The sequence below is a fragment of the Pecten maximus genome, chromosome 8 (assembly GCF_902652985.1).
Source record: "Pecten maximus chromosome 8, xPecMax1.1, whole genome shotgun sequence".
NCBI classification, from domain to species: Eukaryota; Metazoa; Mollusca; class Bivalvia; order Pectinida; family Pectinidae; genus Pecten; species Pecten maximus.
In genome coordinates, this window is record NC_047022.1 from 45,790,796 (window position 1) to 45,815,372 (window position 24,577).

Here is a 24,577-nt window from a genome sequence, read left to right on the forward strand (position 1 = left end):
ATTGCATTTTTGGACCAATCGGAAAACAACATGGCCGACAGGCAGCCATCTTGGATTTTGACAATTGAAGTTTGTTATTGCTATTTCGCAGAAAGTACTGAAGGGATCTTTCTCAAATTTCATATGTAGGTTCCCCTTGGTACCAAGTTATGCATATTGCATTTTGAGACCAATCAAAAAAACAACATGGCCGACAGGCAGCCATCTTGGATTTTGACAATTGAAGTTTGTTATTGCTATTTCTCAGAATGCACTGACGAGATCTTTCTCACATTTCATATGTAGCATCCCCTTGGTGCCTAGTTATGCATATTGCATTTTGGGACCAATCGGAAAACAACATGGCCGACAGGCAGCCATCTTGGATTTTGACAATTGAAGTTTGTTATTGCTATTTCTCAGAAAGTACTGAAGGGATCTTTCTCAAATTTCATATGTAGGTTCCCCTTGGTACCAAGTTATGCATATTGTATTTTGAGACCAATCAAAAAAACAACATGGCCGACAGGCAGCCATCTTGGATTTTGACAATTGAAGTTTGTTATCGCTATTTCTCAGAATGCACTGACGGGATCTTTCTCACATTTCATATGTAGCATCCCCTTGGTGCCTAGTTATGCATATTGCATTTTGGGACCAATCGGAAAACAACATGGCCGACAGGCAGCCATCTTGGATTTTGACAATTGAAGTTTGTTATTGCTATTTCTCAGAAAGTACTGAAGGGATCTTTCTCAAATTTCATATGTAGGTTCCCCTTGGTACCAAGTTATGCATATTGCATTTTGAGACCAATCGGAAAACAACATGGCCGACAGGCAGCCATCTTGGATTTTGACAATTGAAGTTTGTTATCGCTATTTCTCAGAATGTACTGAAGAGATCTTTCTCAAATTTCATATGTATGTTTCCCTTGGTGCCTAGTTATGCATATCGCATTTTGAGACCTATTGGAAAACAACATGGCCGACAGGCAGCCATCTTGGATTTTGACAATTGAAGTTTGTTATCGCTATTTCTCAGAATGTACTGAAGAGATCTTTCTCAAATTTCATATATAGGTTCCTCTTGGTGCCTAGTTATGCATATTGCATTTTTGAGACCAAACGGAAAATAACATGGCCGACAGGCAGCGATCTTGGATTTTGACAATTGAAGTTTGTTATCGCTATTTCTCAGAAAGTAATGAAGGGATCGTTCTCAAACTTCATATGTAGGTTTCCCTCGGTGCCTAGTTATGCATATTGCATTTTGAGACCAGTCAGAAAACAACCTGGCCGACAGGCAGCCATCTTGTATTTTGACAATTGAAGTTTGTTATCGCTATTTTACAGAAGGTACTGAAGGGATCTTTCTCAAATTTCATATGTAGGTTCCCCTTGGTCCCTGGTGTTGCATTTTGGGACCAATCCGAAAACAACATGGCCGACAGACGGCCATTATCGCTAAATCTTAAATTTTATATATAGGTTTCCCTTGTTTGAAAAGTACTAGAGGGCTGTTTCTGAATTTACACAGATTAGTAAGACTTAGAGGAAGGGAAAAGTAGAGAAAAGATCAATCTGACATGGAACCTATAAAGATCATTCAATGGTGGGCGCCAAGATCCCTCTGGGATCTCTTGTTGTTAATTCAACAGTGTGACAAGTTTAGAATTGTGTTCTTTTGTACTCGTAAACAATTTGTACTGTCATGATGTTTCCTTTGTACACGGAGTGGCCTGGTACAGTATGTAGATATATATGTCAGGTTTCAGTATATAGATCAGTGTGTGTATCCTTAACATATCTTGATGCCTCTTAAACGCGTTCATTGAGAATCAGTTTATTGATGTATTTGTCCATGGTGAATATTTACCTGTATTGTTATCTTGGTGTATTGGGTAAACCCTGTAGGGGCCTCACAATTAGGTGTGCACTCATGCATGACATCAGTGCACATAGGCTATAGTAGAAGGCTTGAATGGGCCCAGGTATGCCCCTCTGGACAGAGTGGGACAGGTAAACTCACTGGTATTCCCTCAACCTCTCTCTTTACCTGTATGCACAGGTGTTATAACGAGTAACTGTGCACTGAGTGTTTTTCATCCTTTGAATACCTGTCCTTTCGTTGTGACTACAGCACAGGTAGCTTGACCAGGTAGGATTGTGACACCTGAATTCACCTGACAAAACTTTTACACTAACCTCAGCCCCAAGGGAGATAACTGGAGTTTACAAAGTTTGTTTTAACATGACTCTCTCATCTGCTGATGTCAGATTACAGCAGTGATGGTCAGTTTTAATAGACAGTTGTCTGGGTTAACATACATACTGGACATATTATACATGTAACTGACCAATGACTTAACTTGATCATTAATCACATACCTGTCAACTTTTTACCTGTTCACGGAAGTTGTGTCACTGAGAAGGTGAGGATATACCTGGCCATCCAGGTATGTTGTTATCCTAAAGATAGGGCGAGGATTTCTGTGGTGAGGATCGGGAGACACACTGGATATACACAGACCAACACAGGATGATTGTTATGGTGTGATACAGATAAGGCAGTTTACAGTGATGTTGTGATTGGCAGTGAAATTCTTATACTGGATTAATTTTTCTGTGTCTGGATTTCTAGACCGGTGGTCAGATTTGGTGTAGTGTTGATACATCTCACCTGTGTGGCACCATGCAGGAATGTATGTTGGAGAGATCGAGTTCCGCCCGACAGAAACAGCGGTATGAGGAGGAGGATGAGCGAGTACCTGTCTATGTACCCTATAATCTGGGCACTGTAACACAAACACAGGTAGGCAAACAACTCTCACAGCCATAGTTCAGACGGTCACAGCCATGGTTCAGACTGTCACAGCCATGGTTCAGACAGTCACAGCCGTGGTTCAGACTGTCACAGCCATGGTTCAGACTGTCACAGCCATGGTTCAGACTGTCACAGCCATGGTTCAGACTGTCACAGCCTTGGTTCAGACTGTACGTCACAGCCATGGTTCAGACTGTAGGTCACAGCCTTGGTTCAGACTGTCACAGCCGTGGTTCAGACTGTCACAGCCATAGTTCAGACTCTCACAGCCATGGTTCAGACGGTCACAGCCATGGTTCAGACTGTCACAGCCTTGGTTCAGACTGTCACAGCCTTGGTTCAGACTGTCACAGCCATGGTTGAGACTCACAGCCATGGTTCAGACTATCACAGACTTGGTTCAGACTGTCACAGCCATGGTTCAGACTCACAGCCATGGTTCAGACTGTCACAGCCATGGTTCAGACTGTCACAGCCATGGTTCAGACTGTCACAGCCGTGGTTCAGACTACCACAGCCATGGTTCAGACTGTCACAGCCATGGTTCAGACTGTCACAGCCATGGTTCAGACTGTCACAGCCATGGTTCAGACTGTCACAGCCATGGTTCAGACTGTCACAGCCATGGTTCAGACTGTCACAGCCATGGTTCAGACTGTCACAGCCATGGTTCAGACTGTCAGCCATGGTTCAGACTGTCACAGCCATGGTTCAGACTATCACAGACTTGGTTCAGACTATCACAGCCATGGTTCAGACTGTCACAGCCATGGTTCAGACTGTCACAGCCATGGTTCAGACTGTCACAGCCTTGGTTCAGACTGTCACAGCCATGGTTCAGACTCTCACAGCCATGGTTGAGACTCACAGCCTTGGTTCAGACTGTCACAGCCATGGTTCAGACTGTCAGCCATGGTTCAGACTGTCACAGCCATGGTTCAGACTATCACAGCCTTGGTTCAGACTGTCATAGCCATGGTTCAGACTGTACGTCACAGCCATGGTTCAGACTGTCACAGCCTTGGTTCAGACTGTCACAGCCATGGTTCAGACTGTCACAGCCATGGTTCAGACTGTCACAGCCATGGTTCAGACTGTCACAGCCATGGTTCAGACTGTCACAGCCATGGTCAGACTGTCACAGCCATGGTTCAGACTGTCACAGCCTTGGTTCAGACTGTCACAGCCATGGTTCAGACTGTCACAGCCATGGTTCAGACTGTCACAGCCTTGGTTCAGACTGTCACAGCCATGGTTCAGACTGTCCACAGCCATTGGTTCAGACTGTCACAGCCATGGTTCAGACTGTCACAGCCTTGGTTCAGACTGTCACAGCCATGGTTCAGACTGTCACAGCCATGGTTCAGACTGTCACAGCCTTGGTTCAGACTGTCACAGCCATGGTTCAGACTGTCACAGCCTTGGTTCAGACTGTCACAGCCATGGTTCAGACTGTCACAGCCTTGGTTCAGACTGTCACAGCCTTGGTTCAGACTGTCACAGCCATGGTTCAGACTGTCACAGCCATGGTTCAGACTGTACGTCACAGCCATGGTTCAGACTGTCACAGCCTTGGTTAAGACTGTCACAGCCATGGTTCAGACTGTCACAGCCTTGGTTCAGACTGTCACAGCCATGGTTCAGACTGTCACAGCCATGGTTCAGACTGTCACAGCCTTGGTTCAGACTGTCACAGCCATGGTTCAGACTGTCACAGCCATGGTTCAGACTGTCACAGCCTTGGTTCAGACTGTTACAGCCATGGTTCAGACTGTCACAGCCATAGTTCAGACAGTCACAGCCTTGGTTCAGACTGTCACAGCTTTGGTTCAGACTGTCACAGCCATGGTTAAGACTGTCACAGCCATGGTTCAGACTGTCACAGCCATGGTTCAGACTGTCACAGCCATGGTTCAGACTGTCACAGCCATGGTTCAGACTCTCACAGCCATGGTTCAGACTGTACGTCACAGCCATGGTTCAGACTGTCACAGCCATGGTTCAGACTCTCACAGCCTTGGTTCAGACTGTCACAGCCATGGTTCAGACTGTCACAGCCTTGGTTCAGGATCTCACAGCCATGGTTCAGACTCTCACAGCCTTGGTTCAGACTGTCACAGCCATGGTTCAGACAGTCACAGCCATGGTTCAGACTGTCACAGCCTTGGTTCAGACTGTCACAGCCATGGTTGAGACTCACAGCCTTGGTTCAGACTGTCACAGCCATGGTTCAGACTGTCACAGCCTTGGTTCAGACTGTCACAGCCATGGTTCAGACGGTCACAGCCTTGGTTCAGACTGTCATAGCCATGGTTCAGACTGTCACAGCCATGGTTCAGACTGTAGGTCACAGCCATGGTTCAGACTGTCACAGCCTTGGTTAAGACTGTCACAGCCATGGTTCAGACTGTCACAGCCATGGTTCAGACTGTACGTCACAGCCATGGTTCAGACTGTAGGTCACAGCCATGGTTCAGACTGTCACAGCCATGGTTCAGACTGTAGGTCACAGCCATGGTTCAGACTGTCACAGCCATGGTTCAGACTATCACAGCCTTGGTTCAGACTGTCACAGCCATGGTTCAGACTGTCACAGCCTTGGTTCAGACTGTCACAGCCATGGTTCAGACTGTACGTCACAGCCATGGTTCAGACTGTAGGTCACAGCCATGGTTCAGACTGTCACAGCCGTGGTTCAGACTCTCACAGCCATGGTTCAGACTGTAGGTCACAGCCTTGGTTCAGACTGTCACAGCAGTGGTTCAGACTGTCACAGCCATAGTTCAGACTCTCACAGCCATGGTTCAGACGGTCACAGCCATGGTTCAGACTGTCACAGCCTTGGTTCAGACTGTCACAGCCTTGGTTCAGACTGTCACAGCCATGGTTGAGACTCACAGCCATGGTTCAGACTATCACAGCCATGGTTCAGACTGTCACAGCCATGGTTCAGACTGTCACAGCCGTGGTTCAGACTACCACAGCCATGGTTCAGACTGTCACAGCCATGGTTCAGACTGTCACAGCCATGGTTCAGACTGTCACAGCCATGGTTCAGACTGTCACAGCCATGGTTCAGACTGTCACAGCCATGGTTCAGACTGTCACAGCCATGGTTCAGACTGTCACAGCCATGGTTCAGACTGTCAGCCATGGTTCAGACTGTCACAGCCATGGTTCAGACTATCACAGACTTGGTTCAGACTATCACAGCCATGGTTCAGACTGTCACAGCCATGGTTCAGACTGTCACAGCCATGGTTCAGACTGTCACAGCCTTGGTTCAGACTGCCACAGCCATGGTTCAGACTCTCACAGCCATGGTTGAGACTCACAGCCTTGGTTCAGACTGTCACAGCCATGGTTCAGACTGTCACAGCCATGGTTCAGACTGTCAGCCATGGTTCAGACTGTCACAGCCATGGTTCAGACTATCACAGCCTTGGTTCAGACTGTCATAGCCATGGTTCAGACTGTACGTCACAGCCATGGTTCAGACTGTCACAGCCTTGGTTCAGACTGTCACAGCCATGGTTCAGAGCCATGGTTAAGACTGTCACAGCCATAGTTCAGACAGTCACAGCCTTGGTTCAGACTGTCACAGCCATGGTTCAGACGGTCACAGCCTTGGTTCAGACTGTCACAGCCATGGTTCAGACTGTCACAGCCATGGTTCAGACTGTCACAGCCATGGTTCAGACGGTCACAGCCATGGTTCAGACTGTCACAGCCATGGTTAAGACTGTCACAGCCATGGTTCAGACTGTCACAGCCATGGTTCAGACGGTCACAGCCATGGTTCAGACTGTCACAGCCATGGTTCAGACTGTCACAGCCATGGTTCAGACTCTCACAGCCATGGTTCAGACTGTACGTCACAGCCATGGTTCAGACTGTCACAGCCATGGTTCAGACTGTCACAGCCATGGTTCAGACTGTCACAGCCTTGGTTCAGGATCTCACAGCCATGGTTCAGACTCTCACAGCCTAGGTTCAGACTGTCACAGCCATGGTTCAGACAGTCACAGCCATGGTTCAGACTGTCACAGCCTTGGTTCAGACTGTCACAGCCATGGTTGAGACTCACAGCCTTGGTTCAGACTGTCACAGCCATGGTTCAGACTGTCACAGCCATGGTTCAGACTGTCAGCCATGGTTCAGACTGTCACAGCCATGGTTCAGACTATCACAGACTTGGTTCAGACTATCACAGCCATGGTTCAGACTGTCACAGCCATGGTTCAGACTGTCACAGCCATGGTTCAGGATCTCACAGCCATGTTTCAGACTCTCACAGCCATGGTTCAGACTGTCATAGCCATTGTTCAGACTGTCACAGCCATGGTTCAGACTGTCACAGCCTTGGTTCAGACTCTCACAGCCATGGTTCAGACTGTCACAGCCGTGGTTCAGACAGTCACAGCCTTGGTTCAGACTCTCACAGCCATGGTTCAGACTGTCATAGCCATGGTTCAGACTGTCATAGCCATTGTTCAGACTGTCACAGCCATGGTTCAGACTGTCACAGCCTTGGTTCAGACTCTCACAGCCATGGTTCAGACTGTCACAGCCGTGGTTCAGACAGTCACAGCCTTGGTTCAGACTCTCACAGCCTTGGTTCAGACTGTCACAGCCTTGGTTCAGACTGTCACAGCCATGGTTCAGACTGTCACAGCCGTGGTTCAGACTGTCACAGCCGTGGTTCAGACAGTCACAGCCTTGGTTCAGACTCTCACAGCCATGGTTCAGACTGTCATAGCCATGGTTCAGACTGTCACAGCCATGGTTCAGACTGTCACAGCCATGGTTCAGACTGTCACAGCCTTGGTTCAGACTACCATAGCTATGATTCAGACTCTCACAGCCATGGTTCAAACTCTCACAGCCATTTACACAGGTTCTGACTCTCAGAGCCATGGAATCTCGAGTTCATTGGTGGATCATAGTCTCACATGTTGTCATATGGGTATAGTTCTACAGGCCTGTGATAATATCTCGCAGTGCTTGACCACAGTCTCACATGTTGTCATAGGGTATAGCTGTACAGGTCTGTGATAATATCTCGCAGTGCTTGGCCACAATCTCACAGGCCTCAGGTTCGGAGGGAAAGGATATGGATAGTTTATGTAGCACCCCAGTAAAGAATAGGACCATCCAGGCATTGTTTGGGAAAATGATTTATTGAAAGTAATAACAGAAATCTATAAATAGATCAGAAAAATGTTTACAATAGACTTCTGTTGTGGGATGTGTCTATACTTAGTGTCTGTATTTAGGGGCACTGTCACTGAATAGGTCAGCAACTTACCTTCACATTCATCATTACTATTGTCTCCCACAACAACTGCTCAAGGTAAGGCCAGTTTGTTACCAACACAAGTACAAAGTATGTTGGCAGACAATTTGTTCTTCAGTGCAGACAGCCTGGGATCTTTTGTCATACATCACTCAGTATCACCTCTCCTTAATGAATTATCCCAAACTTATTGTCATCTAGAATTGTATGCTTTCCTAATCAATAACCTCACCTACACATAGAATAATCCCTTCTCCTTATCCCTGTTCACATCCCAAGTGAATGCTTCTCACCAATACATACATATACCCCTTGCCCCCTCCATACCACCTCTCTTTATCTCTGCCCAGATCTTCCAACATCCACAGCTCTCTCCTTATCCCTGGCCACACCCCTCCCTCCACAGCCCTCTCCTTATCCCTGACCACACCCCCTCCCTCCACAGCCCTCTCCTTATCCCTGACCACACCCCCTCCCTCCACAGCCCTCTCCTTATCCCTGACCACACCCCCTCCCTCCACAGCCCTCTCCCTATCCCTGCCCACACCCCCTCCCTCCACAGCCCTCTCCCTATCCCTGCCCATACCCCCCTCCCTCCACAGCCCTCTCCTTATCCCTGCCCACACCCCCTCCCTCCATTGCCCTGTCCTTATCCCTGACCACACCCCCTCCCTCCACAGCCCTCTCCCTATCCCTGCCCACACCCCCTCCCTCCACAGCCCTCTCCCTATCCCTGCCCACACCCCCTCCCTCCATTGCCCTGTCCTTATCCCTGACCACACCCCCTCCCTCCATTGCCCTGTCCTTATTCCTGACCACACCCCCTCCCTCCATTGCCCTGTCCTTATTCCTGACCACACCCCCTCCACCATTGCCCTGTCCTTATCCCTGCCCACACCCCCTCCCTCCACAGCCCTCTCCTTATCCCTGCCCACACCCCCTCCCTCCACAGCCCTCTCCCTATCCCTGCCCACACCCCCTCCCTCCACAGCCCTCTCCCTATCCCTGCCCATACCCCCCTCCCTCCACAGCCCTCTCCTTATCCCTGCCCACACCCCCTCCCTCCATTGCCCTGTCCTTATCCCTGACCACACCCCCTCCCTCCACAGCCCTCTCCCTATCCCTGCCCACACCCCCTCCCTCCACAGCCCTCTCCCTATCCCTGCCCACACCCCCTCCCTCCATTGCCCTGTCCTTATCCCTGACCACACCCCCTCCCTCCATTGCCCTGTCCTTATTCCTGACCACACCCCCTCCCTCCATTGCCCTGTCCTTATTCCTGACCACACCCCCTCCCTCCATTGCCCTGTCCTTATCCCTGCCCACACCCCCTCCCTCCATTGCCCTGTCCTTATCCCTGCCCACACCCCCTCCCTCCACAGCCCTCTCCTTATCCCTGCCCACCCCCCCCCCCTCCCTCCATTGCCCTGTCCTTATCCCTGCCCACCCCCCCTCCCTCCATTGCCCTGTCCTTATCCCTGACCACACCCCCTCCCTCCATTGCCCTGTCCTTATCCCTGACCACACCCCCTCCCTCCATTGCCCTGTCCTTATCCCTGACCACACCCCCTCCCTCCATTGCCCTGTCCTTATCCCTGACCACAACCCCTCCCTCCATTGCCCTGTCCTTATCCCTGCCCACACCCCCTCCCTCCATTGCCCTGTCCTTATCCCTGCCCACACCCCCTCCCTCCATTGCCCTGTCCTTATCCCTGACCACACCCCCTCCCTCCACAGCCCTCTCCTTATCCCTGACCACACCCCCTCCCTCCACAGCCCTCTTCTTATCCCTGACCATACCCCCTCCCTCCACAGCCCTCTCCTTATCCCTGCCCACACCCCCTCCCTCCACAGCCCTGTCCTTATCCCTGACCACACCCCCTCCCTCCATTGCCCTGTCCTTATCCCTGACCACACCCCCTCCCTCCACAGCCCTCTCCTTATCCCTGACCACACCCCCTCCCTCCACAGCCCTCTCCTTATCCCTGACCACACCCCCTCCCTCCACAGCCCTCTCCTTATCCCTGACCACACCCCCTCCCTCCACAGCCCTCTCCTTATCCCTGACCACACCCCCTCCCTCCACAGCCCTCTCCCTATCCCTGCCCACACCCCCTCCCTCCACAGCCCTCTCCCTATCCCTGCCCATACCCCCCTCCCTCCACAGCCCTCTCCTTATCCCTGCCCACACCCCCTCCCTCCATTGCCCTCTCCTTATCCCTCCCTATATGCCCCTACCCTCCATACCCCTATCTTTAACTCCCTCGGCTGGTCCTGTGACGCCCAAGCACTGTCATTTCTATCCCTCTTTGTGGTACATATTTCATGGTTTATTTATGTATGAAGCAGTAGACTGTGAATTTGCCCTTGGTTAGAGATGTGAATTACAAGGGTATTTACCTTAGTAAAGATAATTATATATCTTTGTCCTTTTGTTATAAATAACTTGTCATAAAAACATGAAAGCCTTAAGGTATTAACACCTGGGTTGTGATATAGAAATCTAGGGTTCTCCCTTATCTTAATTAGACTGTAATACCTGTACCTCTCTAAGTCAGAATTTGATAAATAACATTATTCTGCACTTGTCAGTGACCTGGGATGTGTGCCTCACACACACCATAATAATATCCTAACTCCAGAAATGGTTTAGGTTTATGATAAACTATGTTGGCATACACCTTTCTCTGTAGTCCAACCATATAACTGAGTTTTCTTGTTGATAATGGGTACTTTGATATGACACCAAAATGTTGTCGAACTAAGATGATTTATCAGAAATTATGAAATATTGTTAACTATGTTAACTGAGGATTTTCTTACTGAATAAGTTGATAATAGGTTCTGTAATCTGTATAATAAAGACCTGAAACTATACAGATATTGACGACAACAGATGTCACATACTGTATAGATGACTGTAGTGGAATGATATAAATAGATAGTGTTAAGTTACATTGTCCTAACAAAACACTTAATTCTAATTTATGACAATGATGCATGTACCATATACATGTTAAAGGGAGACAATTTATATACCATATAAAATGACCAGGTATATCATTAAGGGAGATAATTTATATACCATACACAATTAACAGATATATCATTAAAGGGAGATAATTTATGTACCATACACAATTAACAGATATATCATTAAAGGGAGACAATTTATATACCATATAAAATGACCAGGTATATCATTAAGGGGAAATAATTTATGTACCATACACCAATTACCAGGTATATCATTAAGGGGAGATAATTTATATACCATACACCAATTACCAGGTATATCATTAAGGGGAGATAATTTATATACCATACACCAATTACCAGATATATCATTAAGGGGAGATAATTTATGTACCATACACAATTACCAGGAATATCATTAAGGGGAGATAATTTATATACCATATAAAATGACCAGGTATATCAATAAGGGGAGATATTTTATGTACCATACACAATGAGTAGATATATTGTTAAAGGGAGAACATTTATACACCTTTCACAATGACTAGATATATATCATTAAAGGGAGACAATTGATATCATTAAGGGGAGACAATTTATACACCTCACACAATGACCAGATATATCATTAAGGGGAGATAATTTATACACCTTACACTATTACTAGATATATTAGAAGGATGTGAAAGTTTATCTTCCAGGCATAATAAGAATATTTTGAGAAGTAAAAATAAGATTAAAATCAAGTCTCTTATAGCAACAATGTAATGATCTTCTATCCTGACAAGATCACAAAGATGTAACCTCAATACATCTAAACCGCCTTCTCAACTCAACCGGCACTGAATATATTGTTATTAAAGTGTACTTGGTGGCCAGAGCTTGCTCAGTAATGATGGCTGTTGTGTAAACTAACATGGTTTTTTATGTTGAGCATACATTCAATTGTCAGATTTGTTTTTAATGAGAAGTAGTTTGATGCATCTGTCATGTGACATATTAGTTTTTTGGGCCAAAGAAAACTAAAATCCAAACCAGTAGGTGATGAAATACAGACATTTGTACATGTAGCATTTGTCACTTAAAACATGACAGCCACATGTAAATGTTCATGGTGTTGTCGTAGAACAGATGGAATAAACAATGAAGGTGACGCTTTACTGATCAGACAGGTGGAAGGATTTCTGTAGGTGGTGTCGTACATGATACTTTATTCCAAGGTATAAAGTATTTTAAATGTCACAGGTTTCAGAGCATTCAATAGTTTGAGGATATTCAACAACATTTGGACTCTAAAGTTTTAATGGCACACCAAAGAAAGGATATATGACAGCATTTAAATGGTCCACAAAGTCTATATTGATTGACAGTATTGGAATGGTCCACAAAGTCTAGAATGTTTGACAGAATTAGAATGGTCCACAAAGTCTATAATGTTTGACAGAATTAGAATGGTCCACAAAGTCTAGAATGTTTGACAGAATTAGAATGGTCCACAAAGTCTATATTGATTGACAGTATTGGAATGGTCCACAAAGTCTATATTGTTTGACAGAATTAAAATGGTCCACAAAGTCTATATTGTTTGACAGAATTAGAATGGTCCACAAAGTCTAGAATGTTTGACAGTATTGGAATGGTCCACAAAGTCTATAATGTTTGACAGCATTAGAATGGTCCACAAGGTCTATAATGTTTGACTGTATTGGAATGGTCCACAAAGTCTAGAATGTTTGACAGAATTAGAATGGTCCACAAGGTCTATAATGTTTGACTGTATTGGAATGGTCCACAAAGTCTAGAATGTTTGACAGAATTAGAATGGTCCACAAAGTCTATATTGTTTGACAGAATTAGAATGGTCCACAAAGTCTAGAATGTTTGACAGTATTAGAATGGTCCACAAAGTCTATAATGTTTGACAACATTAGAATGGTCCACAAAGTCTATAATGTTTGACAACATTAGAATGGTCCACAAAGTCTATATTGATTGACAGTATTGGAATGGTCCACAAAGTCTAGAATGTTTGACAGAATTAGAATGGTCCACAAAGTCTATAATGTTTGACAGAATTAGAATGGTCCACAAAGTCTATAATGTTTGACAGTATTGGAATGGTCCACAAAGTCTATATTGATTGACAGTATTAGAATGGTCCACAAAGTCTATATTGTTTGACAGAATTAGAATGGTCCACAAAGTCTATATTGTTTGACAGTATTAGAATGGCCCACAAAGTCTATATTGATTGACAGAATTAGAATGGTCCACAAAGTCTATATTGTTTGACAGAATTAGAATGGTCCACAAAGTCTATATTGTTTGACAACATTAGAATGGTCCACAAAGTCTATAATGTTTGACAGTATTGGAATGGTCCACAAAGTCTATAATGTTTGACAGAATTAGAATGGCCCACAAAGTCTATATTGTTTGACAGAATTAGAATGGTCCACAAAGTCTATATTGTTTGACAGAATTAGAATGGTCCACAAAGTCTATATTGTTTGACAGAATTAGAATGGTCCACAAAGTCTATATTGTTTGACAACATTAGAATGGTCCACAAAGTCTATAATGTTTGACAACATTAGAATGGTCCACAAAGTCTATATTGTTTGACAGAATTAGAATGGTCCACAAAGTCTAGAATGTTTGACAGTATTGGAATGGTCCACAAAGTCTATAATGTTTGACAGTATTGGAATGGTCCACAAAGTCTATAATGTTTGACAGTATTAGAATGGTCCAAAAAGTCTATATTGTTTGACAGTATTGGAATGGTCCACAAAGTCTAGAATGTTTGACAGTATTGGAATGGTCCACAAAGTCTATAATGTTTGACAGTATTAGAATGGTCCACAAAGTCTATAATGTTTGACAGTATTGGAATGGTCCACAAAGTCTATAATGTTTGACAGTATTAGAATGGTCCACAAAGTCTATATTGTTTGACAGTATTAGAATGGTCCACAAAGTCTATATTGTTTGACAGAATTAGAATGGTCCACAAAGTCTAGAATGTTTGACAGTATTGGAATGGTCCACAAAGTCTATAATGTTTGACAGCATTAGAATGGTCCACAAGGTCTATAATGTTTGACTGTATTGGAATGGTCCACAAAGTCTAGAATGTTTGACAGAATTAGAATGGTCCACAAAGTCTATATTGTTTGACAGAATTAGAATGGTCCACAAAGTCTAGAATGTTTGACAGTATTAGAATGGTCCACAAAGTCTATAATGTTTGACAACATTAGAATGGTCCACAAAGTCTATAATGTTTGACAACATTAGAATGGTCCACAAAGTCTATATTGATTGACAGAATTAGAATGGTCCACAAAGTCTATAATGTTTGACAGTATTGGAATGGTCCACAAAGTCTATATTGATTGACAGTATTAGAATGGTCCACAAAGTCTATATTGTTTGACAGAATTAGAATGGTCCACAAAGTCTATATTGTTTGACAGTATTAGAATGGCCCACAAAGTCTATATTGATTGACAGAATTAGAATGGTCCACAAAGTCTATATTGTTTGACAGAATTAGAATGGTCCACAAAGTCTATATTGTTTGACAGAATTAGAATGGTCCACAAAGTCTATATTGTTTGACAGAATTAGAATGGTCCACAAAGTCTATATTGTTTGACAACATTAGAATGGTCCACAAAGTCTATAATGTTTGACAGTATTGGAATGGTCCACAAAGTCTATAATGTTTGACAGAATTAGAATGGCCCACAAAGTCTATATTGTTTGACAGAATTAGAATGGTCCACAAAGTCTATATTGTTTGACAGAATTAGAATGGTCCACAAAGTCTATATTGTTTGACAGAATTAGAATGGTCCACAAAGTCTATATTGTTTGACAACATTAGAATGGTCCACAAAGTCTATAATGTTTGACAACATTAGAATGGTCCACAAAGTCTATATTGTTTGACAGAATTAGAATGGTCCACAAAGTCTAGAATGTTTGACAGTATTGGAATGGTCCACAAAGTCTATAATGTTTGACAGTATTGGAATGGTCCACAAAGTCTATAATGTTTGACAGTATTAGAATGGTCCACAAAGTCTATATTGTTTGACAGTATTGGAATGGTCCACAAAGTCTAGAATGTTTGACAGTATTGGAATGGTCCACAAAGTCTATAATGTTTGACAGTATTAGAATGGTCCACAAAGTCTATAATGTTTGACAGTATTGGAATGGTCCACAAAGTCTATAATGTTTGACAGTATTAGAATGGTCCACAAAGTCTATATTGTTTGACAGTATTAGAATGGTCCACAAAGTCTATATTGTTTGACAGAATTAGAATGGTCCACAAAGTCTATATTGTTTGACAGTATTGGAATGGTCCACAAAGTCTATATTGTTTGACAGTATTGGAATGGTCCACAAAGTCTATATTGTTTGACAGTATTGGAATGGTCCACAAAGTCTATATTGTTTGACAGTATTGGAATGGTCCACAAAGTCTATAATGTTTGACAGTATTGGAATGGTCCACAAAGTCTATATTGTTTGACAGTATTAGAATGGTCCACAAAGTCTATATTGTTTGACAGAATTAGAATGGTCCACAAAGTCTATAATGTTTGACAGTATTAGAATGGTCCACAAAGTCTATAATGTTTGACAGAATTAGAATGGTCCACAAAGTCTATATTGTTTGACAGAATTAGAATGGTCCACAAAGTCTATATTGTTTGACAGTATTGGAATGGTCCACAAAGTCTATATTGTTTGACAGAATTAAAATGGTCCACAAAGTCTATATTGTTTGACAGAATTAGAATGGTCCACAAAGTCTAGAATGTTTGACAGTATTGGACTGTGTTGGTGACTGATGGTGCTGTTGTTATTTCTATTTGAAATAAAAAGGCCATACTGTTGGACATGGATTATAAGACTTTGAACTTTTTCTTTCAATCTTTAGTCCAGTCACCTGTAGGGACCTAACTGCATGTATTTAGTGCTGGTCAGTTTTGCAGGCTTTTGACCTCTGTTGACCTTCAGGCCAAATTAGGTGTCAAGCCTATCGGCTAGTTCTAACCTTACAGCAATTTGTGGTCGGAATCTTTGTCACATGAGGTTTAATAGATTACTGCTCAGGGCTACAGAGTCAACTCACAAATACTGATTCAATCTTTGTTCAACAATGTCTGCTAAAATGTACATAAGAGGGAAAATAATTTTAGAGAATTCTTTTGTTTTTATAACTATTGCTTTGAGCTCATCACTATGTCACGTTCCTGTTCTGTGATATGGAGATTTAGGATCAATCATTCTACTAATTTGTAAACTGTTTTAAACAGTTTAAAGTTTACCTCATACAGGTTCTTCTTATACGAGTTCCATAACAAGAAAAAAAAAACATACAAAATATTGGATGAATTTTTAAGACCTTTAAGACCACAGCCATACTGTGTATTTGGTAACAGCCATACTGTATATTTGGTAACCTTTAAGACCACAGCCATACTGTGTATTTGGTAACCTTTAAGACCACAGCCATACTGTGTATTTGGTAACCTTTAAGACCACAGCCATACTGTGTATTTGTAACCTTTAAGACCACAGCCATACTGTGTATTTGGTAACCTTTAAGACCACAGCCGTACTGTGTATTTGTAACCTTTAAGACCACAGCCATACTGTGTATTTGGTAATCTTTAAGACCACAGCCATACTGTGTATTTGGTAACCTTTAAGACCACAGCCATACTGTGTATTTGTAACCTTTAAGACCACAGCCATACTGTGTATTTGGTAATCTTTAAGACCACAGCCATACTGTGTATTTGTAACCTTTAAGACCACAGCCATACTGTGTATTTGGTAACCTTGAAGTCCACAGCCATACTGTGTATTTGGTAACCTTTAAGACCACAGCCATACTGTGTATTTGGTAACAGCCATACTGTGTATTTGGTAACCTTTAAGACCACAGCCATACTGTGTATTTGGTAACAGCCATACTGTGTATTTGGTAACCTTTAAGACCACAGCCATACTGTGTATTTGGTAACCTTTAAGACCACAGCCATACTGTGTATTTGGTAACCTTTAAGACCACAGCCGTACTGTGTATTTGTAACCTTTAAGACCACAGCCATACTGTGTATTTGGTAATCTTTAAGACCACAGCCATACTGTGTATTTGGTAACCTTTAAGACCACAGCCATACTGTGTATTTGGTAATCTTTAAGACCACAGCCATACTGTGTATTTGTAACCTTTAAGACCACAGCCATACTGTGTATTTGGTAATCTTTAAGACCACAGCCATACTGTGTATTTGTAACCTTTAAGACCACAGCCATACTGTGTATTTGGTAACCTTGAAGTCCACAGCCATACTGTGTATTTGGTAACCTTTAAGACCACAGCCATACTGTGTATTTGGTAACCTTTAAGACCACAGCCATACTGTGTATTTGGTAGTCTTTAAGAGACAGCAGGATGATTTCCATCACCAACTTCTGGTGTTATTTCATATTATACAATTGTCAATTAGAACACTATACCTGTACACATGTCATTTAGAACATTATACCTGTACACATATCATTTTTCTGATACTGGATTAGTTTACATAGCTCCAATGTCAATGAAATACACAAAATGTGAGGTCCCTTATATTATAATAATTGTCAGGTTGAATAGCAATCGTCAAGGTGTCCTTGTGAGTGTGAATGAACTGAAGGTGGGTTAAGCTGAGAATAGGACTTCAGTATTGGGTTACTCTCATATTGAATGAGGAAAAAGTTAGGACTTCAGTATCGGGTTACTCTCGTATTGAATGAGGAAAAAGTTAGGACTTCAGTTTGTTTTTGTTTAACGTCCTATTAACAGCCAGGGTCATTTAAGGACGTGCCAGGTTTTTGAGGTGCAGGAAAGCCGGAGTACCCGGAGAAAAACCACCGGCCTACGGTCAGTACCTGGCAACTGCCCCACTTAGGTTTCGAACTCGCAACCCAGAGGTGGAGGGCTATAGTGATAAAGTGTCGGGACACCTTAACCACTCGGCCACCGCGGCCCCTAGAGGACTTCAGTATCGGGTTACTCACGTAGTGAATGAGGAAAAAGTTAGGACTTCAATATCGGGTTACTCTCGTATTGAATGAGGAAAAAGTTAGGACTTCAGTATCGGGTTACTCTCGTATTGAATGAGGAAAAAGTTAGGACTTCAATATCGGGTTACTCTCGTATTGAATGAGGAAAAAGTTAGGACTTCAATATCGGGTTACTCTCGTATTGAATGAGGAAAAAGTTAGGACTTCAATATCGGGTTACTCTCGTATTGAATGAGGAAAAAGTTGGTATGCTCAGGCTGTCCTGCTGTTTTCAATATGTATTGATGAAATTTATAAACTTGTCAGTTTTTTCATATTTCACAAAACTTTGTTTTCAGTGTTCAGAGCTGCTTTTTGTTATAATGATCGAGGCATTTTTGTCTTGGCTTCAACGACAGTCATAAAAACAAGGCTATATACAATATAAACGTTGTTAATTTTCCGGTGGTGACAACGTTGTCTTCCACATTTCACTAAAGTTTTGCGCTTTGATCTGTTGTTCAAATAGTGTAAATCCAACTTCAGCCAAACTTAGTACATAGAACAAAAATACATAATGGACAGCTCAACACTGTGACATTTCATTTACTAAATATCATCAGAATTCATAGTGACTCTGGAGATTAGGGGTGTTGGGAATCTGGATTTTAGAGTTTTGTCTTAAGTTCTGAGTAACTCTAAAAGTATCAATGTTATTCCTACCAGATCTAGCTGGAATATATATATATATAAGTATGGACATCTCTGAACACACTGAGTGAACTACAAGAATTTTTATTTTTGGTATATTTTGGAGTTGAAATTAGATTTTGAGAAATTAATAGTTAAATAACCTCAATATTGCTACTCAAATTGCAAATTAGATTATATGTATATATATACACATATATAGCCGAATTCTTCTAATGTTTCTCGGGGGCGGGTCTGTGTTGTTGTTGTTATGTCCTACAGCAGGTCTCTTTACCCTAATTACTCTGGATATATCGTACAGCGGCCTCCTGTACGTTAATCAGTGAGGTAGTCACAAACTACTTCAAGGAGAACCAGCCTCTTAACGACCCTGGCTGTTCACGATGAGATAAACCCAGCAAACAATAATAAAATATTTCAATGGAGATCAGACCCATATATATTTGACGAGAGGAAATTCTGGAAAAACGATTCTGGTTGTGTAAAGTACATGTGGTCTCACATATTGCTGAGTAACATTTCTTGGTTTAATTAATTTGTACAGCTCTATAGGATATAAAGGAGGCTGTCAGTGCCAGGTAATTGATGATGTTAATAAAATATAGCAAAGTTAATAATAGTAGGTTAGTCAGAGGAAATGGAACTCACAAAGATTGGGGAATGGAGGTTCTTGGTTAAAGACCTATCCTTGGTATTTTGATACAAGTCTGGGTTAAGACCTAGCTCCCCTAGATCTGGTTTTGTTACAAGTGTGGGTTAAGACCTAGCTCCCCTAGATCTAGTTTTGTTACAAGTCTGGGTTAAGACCTAGCTCCCGTAGATCAGGTTTTGTTACAAGTCTGGGTTAAGACCTAGCTCCCTTAGATCTGGTTTTGTTACAAGTCTGGGTTAAGACCTAGCTCCCCTAGATCAGGTGTTTTCTTACAAGTCTGGGTTAAGACCTAGCTCCCCTAGATCTGGTTTTGTTACAAGTCTGGGTTAAGACCTAGCTCCTCTAGATCTGGTGTTTTGTTACAAGTCTGGGTTAAGACCTAGCTCCTCTAGATCTGGTTTTGTTACAAGTCTGGGTTAAGACCTAGCTCCCCTAGATCTGGTATTTTGATACAAGTCTGGGTTAAGACCTAGCTCCCCTAGATCTGGTTTTGTTACAAGTCTGGGTTAAGACCTAGCTCCCCTAGATCTAGTTTTGTTACAAGTCTTGGTTAAGACCTAGCTCCCCTAGATCTAGTATTTTGTTACAAGTCTGGGTTAAGACCTAGCTCCCCTAGATCTGGTGTTTTGTTACAAGTCTGGGTTAAGACCTAGCTCCCATAGATCTAGTTTTGTTACAAGTCTGGGTTAAGACCTAGCTCCCCTAGATCTGGTGTTTTGTTACAAATCTGGGTGAAGACCTAGCTCCCCTAAATCTGGTGTTTTGTTACAAGTCTGGGTTAAGACCTAGCTCCCCTAAATCTGGTGTTTTGTTACAAGTCTGGGTTAAGACCTAGCTCCCCTAGATCTAGTTTTGTTACAAGTCTGGGTTAAGACCTAGCTCCCCTAGATCTGGTGTTTTGTTACAAGTCTGGGTTAAGACCTAGCTCCCATAGATCTAGTTTTGTTACAAGTCTTGGTTAAGACCTAGCTCCCCTAGATCTTGTGTTTGATACAAGTCTAGGTTTATTTACTTTTTTACACACAATAGCTTGGTGTCAATATTGGTATATGTGGCAGAAAGAACATATTGATATTTCCTGATGAAAAGTAATATACTTATACATGTATAATTATAGGCTCATATTGATTGGTTGTCATGGATACCTGGAAATTAAAATGAAAAATAAGATAGAAATCTGGTAGTATATGTGTGGGACACCAAGTGTGATCTCCATTACCAGGTGTGTGTGTCTGGTATACCTGTGGTACAGTGTATCACTATGTCAGTCCATTACCAGGTGTGTGTGTCTGGTATACCTGTGGTACAGTGTATCACTATATCAGTCCATTACCAGGTGTGTGTAGGTCTGGTATACCTGTGGTACAGTGTATCACTATATCAGTCCATTACCAGGTGTGTGTGTCTGGTATACCTGTGGTACAGTGTATCACTATATCAGTCCATTACCAGGTGTGTGTGTCTGGTATACCTGTGGTACAGTGTATCACTATATCAGTCCATTACCAGGTGTGTGTAGGTCTGGTATACCTGTGGTACAGTGTATCACTATGTCAGTCCATTACCAGGTGTGTGTGTCTGGTATACCTGTGGTACAGTGTATCACTATATCAGTCCATTACCAGGTGTGTGTGTCTGGTATAACTGTGGTACAGTGTATCACTATGTCAGTCCATTACCAGGTGTGTGTAGGTCTGGTATACCTGTGGTACAGTGTATCACTATGTCAGTCCAGTACCAGGTGTGTGTGTCTGGTATACCTGTGGTAAGTGTATCACTATATCAGTCCATTACCAGGTGTGTGTGTCTGGTATACCTGTGGTACAGTGTATCACTATATCAGTCCATTACCAGGTGTGTGTGTCTGGTATACCTGTGGTACAGTGTATCACTATATCAGTCCATTATCAGGTGTGTGTGTCTGGTATACCTGTGGTACAGTGTATCACTATATCAGTCCATTATCAGGTGTGTGTGTCTGGTATACCTGTGGTACAGTATACGTGTATCACTATGTCAGTCCATTACCAGGTGTGTGTGTCTGGTATACCTGTGGTACAGTGTATCACTATGTCAGTCCATTACCAGGTGTGTGTGTCTCTGGTATACCTGTGGTACAGTGTATCACTATATCAGTCCATTACCAGGTGTGTGTGTCTGGTATACCTGTGGTACAGTGTATCACTATATCAGTCCATTACCAGGTGTGTGTGTCTGGTATACCTGTGGTACAGTGTATCACTATATCAGTCCATTACCAGGTGTGTGTGTCTGGTATACCTGTGGTACAGTGTATCACTATATCAGTCCATTACCAGGTGTGTGTGTCTGGTATAACTGTGGTACAGTGTATCACTATATCAGTCCATTACCAGGTGTGTAGGTCTGGTATACCTGTGGTACAGTGTATCACTTAATCAGGTATAACATTGTCCACATATTCAAAATGCCATCAGTTGTAATACTACATTGACCACTCAGTCACCTCTGCCTTTATTATGTATTCACAGGTTTTCATTCACGTCACCTCTAGATTTATTACTGAAGAATGACACTCGCCTCTACTTCTGAGGTTCTCTCTAGGGTACTGAAGGGTGTTTGGGTGGTACAAAATCATATTGACTATCCGGATGTTAATTAATGTAGTTTTAGCCCTCTATCATCAGATGTTGACTAGCTGGATGTTAATTAATGTAGTTTTAGCCCACTATCATCAGATGTTGACTAGCTGGATGTTAATTAATGTATTTTTAGCCCTCTATCACCAGATGTTGACTAGCTGGATGTTAATTAATGTAGTTTTAGCCCACTATCATCAGATGTTGACTAGCTGGATGTTAATTGATGTATTTTTAGCCCACTATCATCAGATGTTGACTAGCTGGATGTTAATTAATGTAGTTTTAGCCCACTATCATCAGATGTTGACTAGCTGGGTGTTAATGTATTTTTAGCCCACTATCATCAGATGTTGACTAGCTGGATGTTAATGTATTTTTAGCCCACTATCATCAGATGTTGACTAGCTGGATGTTAATTAATGTATTTTTAGCCCACTATCATCAGATGTTGACTAGCTGGGTGTTAATGTATTTTTAGCCCTCTATCATCAGATGTTGACTAGCTGGGTGTTAATGTATTTTTAGCCCACTATCATCAGATGTTGACTAGCTGGATGTTAATTAATGTAGTTTTAGCCCACTATCATCAGATGTTGACTAGCTGGATGTTAATTAATGTATTTTTAGCCCACTATCATCAGATGTTGACTAGCTGGATGTTAATCAATGTATTTTTAGCCCACTATCATCAGATGTTGACTAGCTGGATGTTAATTAATGTATTTTTAGCCCACTATCATCAGATGTTGACTAGCTGGGTGTTAATGTATTTTTAGCCCACTATCATCAGATGTTGACTAGCTGGATGTTAATTAATGTATTTTTAGCCCACTATCATCAGATGTTGACTAGCTGGATGTTAATTAATGTATTTTTAGCCCACTATCATCAGATGTTGACTAGCTGGATGTTAATTGATGTATTTTTAGCCCACTTTCATCAGATGTTGACTAGCTGGATGTTAATTGATGTATTTTTAGCCCACTATCATCAGATGTTGACTAGCTGGATGTTAATCAATGTATTTCTAGCCCACTGTCATCAGATGTTCGCTACATCAGTGGTTGGTCTTCCATTCGTAAACAATCCTTGTTATCACTAATTTTTTAGAAGTGTTAGGAAGATATTTCTGAAACTTCGCAAGTAGATTTCCCTCGGTCCTTTGTTGAGCCCATTTAATTAACAGTCTGACTGGGGAAATATTAAAGTAACCGGTCATCCATCTTGGATTTTTTACAATTGAAGTTTTTAGCGCACCTGGCCGGAAAAGGCCTTTGAGCTTAATAATGTCTTTGTCCGTCGTCCATCCGTGGTCTGACGTCCCTCAACATTCCTTTAAATCACTACTAGTCATAAAATACAGAATAGATTTTAACCAAATTTAGTCAGAAACATCCTTTGGGGAATGGAAATAGATTTTGTATAAATCGTGAGTCTGACCCCCCTGGCACGAGTGGGGTGGGGCCCAATTAGGGAAATAGAGGTAAGTCCTTTTAATCACTACTCGTTACAAAGTACTGAATGGATTTGAACCAAATTTAGTTAGAATTTAACCTTAGGGGAAGGGGAACAGATTTTGCACAAAAGTGAGTCTGCATACCCCCCCTGGAGTCAGAGGGGTTAAGCCAAATAAGGGAAATTAAGGTAAATCCTTTAAATTCCTATTTGTCCTGATCAGTTCAATGGATTTTGATTAAATTTGTTATGGGGCATTACTGGGCAAAGGAAATAATCTAATGTTGTATAAATGGAGGTTGTGGCTGCCTTTAAGCCAGAGGGGTGGGGCCCAAAATTGAGGTAAGTCTTTAAATCCCTACTTGTCCTGGTCGACTGGATGGATTTTAATGAAATTTTGTCAAGAGCATTAATGGGCAAAAGATATCTAATGTTGTATAAACAGAGGGTATTGGTCCCTTGGGACCTAAGAGGGGGCCTTTAAATAGGGGAAATGCCTCAAACCAAAAACCTCTATTTGAAGAATGACAGGATTAGGTTAACTAACTTGGAAGATGCTGCAAAAAGTAATTGTAATGTAACTTGAAATATTTTTGCCATGATTACTGAAACATCGAGGTGAGGGACACAGGCCATTTGGGCCCTTTGTTTATCTCTAAAATGCTAATGCTGAGGTCAAACAGTGCAATAGCTATAAAGAGGTAATATAGATAATAAGGTTTAATTGTTAAAATATTTACTGATCTCTGGTGTTGAAGTTGAATGACTTGGACTGAAGAGTTTGATCAGTATTATTTACAATTTAAATCTGAGTCACACTATATCTGTGACGGCTGCTTGTATTGGGCCAGGTCTTCAATAATACAACAATACCTTGTCATAATCACCAAATAGGATTACCGTAACAAATGGCCTACAATGAAAAATACTACCTATTGATTATAATTCCTGGTATGAATATATTGTGTAGTTTTTAAC

The 24,577-nt window shown here is 42.3% G+C and overlaps 1 protein-coding gene across 14 annotated transcripts in view; it reads left to right on the top strand.

Annotated features, from left to right (window-relative positions):
• The window catches only part of LOC117333679 (RIMS-binding protein 2-like), a 323,862-nt gene that overhangs the window by 64,366 nt on the left and 234,919 nt on the right, over positions 1-24,577 (top strand). The window contains exon 1 of one of the 14 annotated variants that reach the window (XM_033893099.1): positions 1,980-2,793. The exons of the other annotated variants lie outside the window; for them this stretch is intronic. Coding sequence (XP_033748990.1) covers positions 2,674-2,793 — 120 coding nt within the window. The 5' untranslated portion in view covers positions 1,980-2,673. Of the gene's footprint in view, positions 1-1,979; positions 2,794-24,577 lie in introns of those variants that run through there. 14 annotated transcript variants of the gene reach the window in all.